Here is a 6184-nt window from a genome sequence, read left to right on the forward strand (position 1 = left end):
TAAGTACCTTAACTCTCAGATCTTTAGTATTCTGATTTAGAACAGTTTTAAATAAATTATTTATTTTAAAGTTGCGGATTTTAGCCTAGTTTATTACCACATCGGATTTTTCACTACTTACTGTAGGTTCTTGTGTAACAGGTAGACATAATCGTTACTTGAATTACTTCAGGATGAAAGCCATTATCAATCACCAGGAGGCAATTACTAAGGACAAACCAGGTTTACCTGCCGAACCTCAGTTTTCCCTCAGCCTGGCACTGATGTGTTTTAGTGATACCGCATCCCCTTATCCCCCCGGCCGCGCACAGCCCCGGCGGTGCCGGAATCCCCGGGATAGTCCGGGAGCCGCATCTGCCGCACACGTGTGTGTTCCCCCCGGGGCCCAGGTGACACCGGCACCCGAGCACAGGGAGGAGGACGCGGTGGCTCGGGCGGGGGGCGCGGGTGTCCCCGCACAGCCCCCTCCGGGAGCGACCTCTCACCCGGAGAGGCGTCACCTGTTGTTCCACCACGCCGCATTCCCGTCCCACGGGATTCCCCCCTGCTTCACGACACAAACATCCGAAACCTCGCAACATCCCGAGCGGCGGGAGAGGGCTGGAGACGCGGCTGGTGCTCCGCAGGCGGCGCCGGCCCTGCCCGCGCCCCGCGGCGGGACGGGCGGGCTCGGGACGCGGCTGAGGCACCGACCCGGCTCCGAGGGCAGTGCCCGGCTCGGCCCCGCTCCCCACAGGCCGGCGCGGTTACACAACCCCCCGGCCGGGAGCGGGACACGGGGCGCTGTCGCGGCCCCTTCCCGGCACCGCGGGGGGAATGAACCGGCCGCGCTCCCAGCGCCGCCCCGGCCCCGCCGAGCCCCGCGCTCACCATCGCGGCTCCTCCGGCGCTGCTGCCCGCGGCTCTGCCCAGACACGCCGGCGCCCCGGGACGGACGGACGGACGGGCGAGAGGGAGAAGGGGAGGGAGCGGGAAGCGGCTCCGCCCTCCCCGCGCGCGCAGCTCCCAGCCAGGGCGGGGCGGGAGCGGGATCGGATCGGGATCGGGCCGGCGGGAGGCGGCGTGGGATCGGGGTGGCAGCGTGTCCAATTATGTGTCCATACATGGAGAACTCGCCGCGGCGCAGCCGGGACGTCATTCCCGGAGGGAATCCCGGCGCGCGCGGCCCACGACCCCCGGCCCGGCGCCCTGGAGCGGCTGCTGCTCCTGGAGCGCTCCCGGTGTGCGCCCCGAGCCGGGACGGGCAGCCGGGGCGGGCACTGCTGGGTGGGACGTGTTGGAGTCGATGGTCCTTGATGATCAGTGATTCTAAGAGTGGGACTCCACGATCCTGGTGGGTCCCTTCCAGTGCCAACATTCCGCGTGTGACATCCCGTGTTATGCTTTGAGCGAACAGTATCGGCCGCGCCCCCGGCGCGTGTGCTGCGGGCTCTGCCCTCCGCCCACGGCCCCACAGAGCTCAGGTGCTGCTAATCCCTGGAAACAATGGAAAGTACGAAGCGTCTCGTCACCGGGTGGATGCTGAGGCAAGTCCTACGGGCACCTCACGGGCGCAAAACAGCCCAGGTGCCCGCAGGCAGCCGGCGTCTGCTCCGCGCTGATCTGGTCGTTCTGACTGGGACACAACCAGTACAACTTGCAGGGACTGCGCTCTTCTAAGGGATCAAACCAGTGAACCCACGCACAGCCGAGGACTGGAATCCTGTTAAACGCTTCTCCTCAGGATTGAAGCCCCGCTGTTGGCTCTAAATGGATTTCTAACCCCACTTCTAAGCCAGAATAGAAATAAAATGGAAACAACATAATGTAACAATCATAACAACAGCCAGACCACGAGTCATATGCTGATACTGCTTCCAAACCACCTTGAAAAGCGCTCCCAATAAGTACAGTTTCTGGTTTTCATCAATGCATAGTACTGGGATTTAGTGTATTTCTGATTAAAAAGAAGTGCAGTTGTTGGAAAAAATAGGGAATAGTTTATACAGCATATATGTTTTCAATTTTCATTGTTTGTTTTTATATACAAAATAAAGACTTGCTTCCACACTGATTTAGAGATCAGACATAAATGGATTCACTCCTGACTTTTTGGAGGAAAGCCCTGCTCCAGCTGCTCCAAGGCAGGTGCTGGTTCTGCAGCCAGATCTGCCAGCACAGATGAAGGACAGTGCCACTCACACAGGTACATGGCTTTGTCCTCACAGATCTGGCTGCAGGATAACTCTTATGGTTTGCAGACATCAAACATGCCTCAAACCACCCTGGTGCACACAGTCTGGAAATGGGACTAAACTTCAACTATTTATCTGGCCTCCTCTGACGTCCCACAGACTTTGATGGTTTGGATGAAACACAACAGCCCTTTGGGCATGTTTCATCCTTGGGTTTGAAGAATAAACAAAACATTTCCTCAGCTCAGCTGGGTTTAGACTGTATGATTACTGATCATGTGAAGCTTGGGATTTCCATAGTGGATTGCTTGGATGTTAGCTGACATTGGTATGAGAGGTAGGAAATACTTTCATTGAGAAAATAGCTGGGTGGTAAATATGAGCTGCAATAGCTATTAAGCAAAAATATATCTGATAATGCTGAAAGTGCACAGAACTTCACAGGAGATGAGTTTCACACTTTTATTCTCAACAGAAGGTAACAGCAGTTTCATGGAAATAGGACAAAAATAATTTTCCTATTATTTCTTTTGAACATGGAAATGTTACATAAAATTATGAGACTGTGATAAAAAGCAGTGAAAAAACCCTGCAAGAATCCAGAGAGCATATGGATATTGGGCTGACAAAAGAGAGAATGGATACAGATTTTGTAGGTTTTTCTATTTGCTTTGGATGTCGGTCTTTTTTAATGTATAGGTTAATTTTCTTAAGACATATATTTGTAAGTATGTGTGTTTACATACATACAAACATCTTTATAAAGAGTTATGAAAAAAGAAGAGAAACAAGGTTGTGGATGAATAGTTAAACAGTGCATTCCCACTGGCAGGCTAATGGAGAAAGTGTCCTGAGTTCACTGCAGTTGATGTGTGCTACTGGGTCCATCTACTCTAGATGGACTAGAAGATGACTTTCCACAAAAACCCTAGAGCTGAAGGACTCAGTGCTCTGCATCTGCATGAACCTTTGCTAAGCACTGCGTGTACCTAGCACAATTCACAATGAACTCTTTTCATGCTTTTAAACATTCTGCTTATTTTAATGATAAACATCTAAGTCCCAAGCTGACTGTATGAAGTGAATGACACTTATTCAACATCCATGCTCGAAGCAGGGGAAGGCATTTCCCTTTGAATATCAGTGGTGGAGTGCCTGGTGTGCAGCCTGGGTCCTCCAGCCAAGAATGTACAAGGCATCTCTGAGAAAGGCAGAACCTTTTCAGGCTGAGTCAAGAGGACCCTCTGTACTTTTAAATGAGGCACAAAACTTAGAAATGGTGACGTTCCTGTCATAATGTTCACATGGACAGGTTACCTTTCAAAGGCCTCACTTGAAAAGATTTAAGAAGAATTTCCTGCACTGAGAACTTCCATCAGTTTTTTCAGCTTGTCTATTGTCTGACAGTATGTTTGGTTAGTAACACCTACTGGCTCATGCACTGGAGTGCTAAGAATCAAGAATTATTTTGAGGATATTTTTTAGCTGCAAGCAGGTGCAGCACTTGATCCTCCTGATACTGATCGCTGGTGCTAAGTTTCAGGAAAATACTTAAGGACAAGCTTCGATTAAGTGCCTGAGGAGGTTTATTGGCTTAGCATTTGTGACTTTCAGAGGCTCAGCACTCACAGGGTGACTGCAGCCTCTTTGCCATCCCCTGTTTTGGAGCCCACTCTGCACTGGGCAGTACCACAAAAGAGAAGTTGTTGGCTCCACAGTGCAGCTGGTGACTCACACGTGCCTTCCCACCTCCCCACTGCCTGCGTGACACTGTGTGCCAGCACCAAACAGGAACCAGGCTCGTGATAAAGTGTAAAAGCACTAAACTGTCTGAAAAAGCCACAGAATATAACTTCCCCTTGCCCTCCATTCTAAAATCATAACTGTGCCTTCAGAAAGAAACGACTCTTACAAGAAGTCAGTGAATCTGGAAAAGATTAGAAATTTTAATGAAGTGCTCTGACTGCTTCCTAATTGGTTAAAACTGACAGCAAAGAAAAAAAATACATTAGTGCTTTTCTCTCACTTAGAAACTATAATTAGAATAGGTTTTATAAGCCATATATTTGCCTTCTGTTGACTAGAATAATTTAATTAATAATTTAATTAATGCTTGAAAGCCATTAAAACAAGGCTTAAGACCCTTAACAAGACATCCTACTTTTAGTTAAAAATCCACACAGTCTGGTACTTAGAAAGATGAAGGATTTGTATCATAGAAAAGCAAATTATATTAGATTAAGGACTCTTTAAAAATTCAATGTATTTTTTCCTTGTATCTGCCTTACAAAGAATAAACAGATACTTTTTAATCATAACATTTTCTTCTAAAATGCAGATGGTTACACTCTGCCTTCAGTTACACTTGAAACATGTAGAATTCTACTTCCAGGAAATAAATGCATTCAACAATTTCTTCTTGTGAAATGTAGGGAGAAGCAAAATGGCATGTGTAAGACAAAGGCAGAATTTTATGACTTAAAATGTGATGAAATCACTTCAGTGATTAGGACAGGTTTCCACACTGAAAAACAGTATAATTGTTGTAGCTTTCTCTCACTCCCTTTCTCTGTGCCCAACACAATTTCTTCTTTCCTCTCTTTGGTTGGCCCCAAATGAGAGAAGCAAACCTGTTCAGAAAACGTGCCCTTAACATGTTCAGTGTGTCCATCTAAAATAGCACTGGAGTAAAATTACAGTAGCAAAGTCAACAGCCCTTTTTCATCCGCTGCTGGGTTTGGATCTTTTTGAGGAAAAGTAGCATGTGACTCTTTCACTCTGGATCTGATTAAGAGACGCCTCAGATGCAAGAGACACTTAGAATTCATGGAGTTGAATTTTTTCTCCAACTGCAAACCAAAACGTATGAATAATGCTGTTATTTGCAAGGCTGGTGTAAATCTGGAAGAAGTCCACGAGGACTTGGTAACCGAGGAGTTCTGCCTCCTGTGTTCCTGTGACTGAATTCAGTTAAGCTATGTAGATTCACAACAACAAAATTGCAAGAATTGGTTTTTTTTTTCCTCAAAGGGAGGGTTTTTTAAAACACTACACAAGCTTTTAAGATCAAAACTTTATGTTATGATGGGCAACCTGATCTAACATCAACATTAGCCTTGCTTTGAGCAGGGAGTTGGTCCATATTCCCTCTGAGGTCCCTTCCAGCCTAAATTACTCTATTTCTGTAATTCTGTGATTATTCGAAATGGGGCTGCATTCATGAGTGAGACAGTTGAAGACTCCAGAATAAATTAATGTTATTCTTGTTGTTGTGCCCTGATGAAAAAAGTGATCATGATATGAATTTGCCTTTAAGAAAATAAATGTACATTTTCACTGTGAATGACACTGAAGATGTAATGATATAAAATACAACAGTTTAGTACTGCTTTCGTTAGAAACATCAAGAGTGTGATGTAAGTACAAAAAATAATGATCTCTGATAACACAACATGAAAAGAGCATCTGTGTGGGTCAAACCAAAGACCATTCATGTCAAATACTGTGTTGGACAGTGGTGGTAGGGATGCCTTGGGAAGAGTGTAAGAACAAACAAAAATTTACATATCTTGGCCACATGTCCTGGCCCACTCTAGCCAGAGAAGGGCTAGAGGGAGAAAGCAACATGGGAGGACCTTTTAACATTATTTTCAAGACTGAAGTAGGAGGTACAAATGTTCTGTTTTTAAATTAAAATAACTTCAATCAATTTGCTTTAACTAAAAATTTGCTTTCAAGCCCTACTCTGCAGACATACACACTCAAGAAAACACTGAGTATCTGAGCAGTCCTTTAGCAAGAAAAATCCCTACACAGGTACAAAATACCTACACAAGAGCATGAAGTCAGTCCAGTTTGGCCAGGTCAGGGAATACAGCTGTGTACATCAGCAAGTTCAGCAGAGGCCCGTGAGATGATTGGGGGCTGGATCCCTGAGGAAAGGCTGGGAGTGCAGAGATTGCTCAGCCTGATGAAAGGAGACTTTGGGGGACCTAACAAGAGCCCCCAGC

At 46.7% G+C, this 6184-nt stretch overlaps 1 protein-coding gene across 6 annotated transcripts in view; it reads right to left on the reverse strand.

Moving 5' to 3' along the window:
* MYO1E (myosin IE) overlaps window positions 1–6184 on the reverse strand; it is a 242838-nt gene that overhangs the window by 78729 nt on the left and 157925 nt on the right. For 3 of the 6 annotated variants that reach the window (XR_004359330.1, XM_032700485.1, XM_032700489.1), the window contains exon 1: window positions 871–967. The exons of the other annotated variants lie outside the window; for them this stretch is intronic. Coding sequence is in view for 2 of the 3 variants with exons in the window: in XM_032700485.1 (XP_032556376.1) it covers window positions 871–873 (3 nt within the window). In the remaining variant the exon portion in view is untranslated. Of the gene's footprint in view, window positions 1–870; window positions 968–6184 lie in introns of those variants that run through there. 6 annotated transcript variants of the gene reach the window in all.

The sequence above is a fragment of the Chiroxiphia lanceolata genome, chromosome 12 (genome assembly GCF_009829145.1).
Source record: "Chiroxiphia lanceolata isolate bChiLan1 chromosome 12, bChiLan1.pri, whole genome shotgun sequence".
NCBI classification, from domain to species: Eukaryota; Metazoa; Chordata; class Aves; order Passeriformes; family Pipridae; genus Chiroxiphia; species Chiroxiphia lanceolata.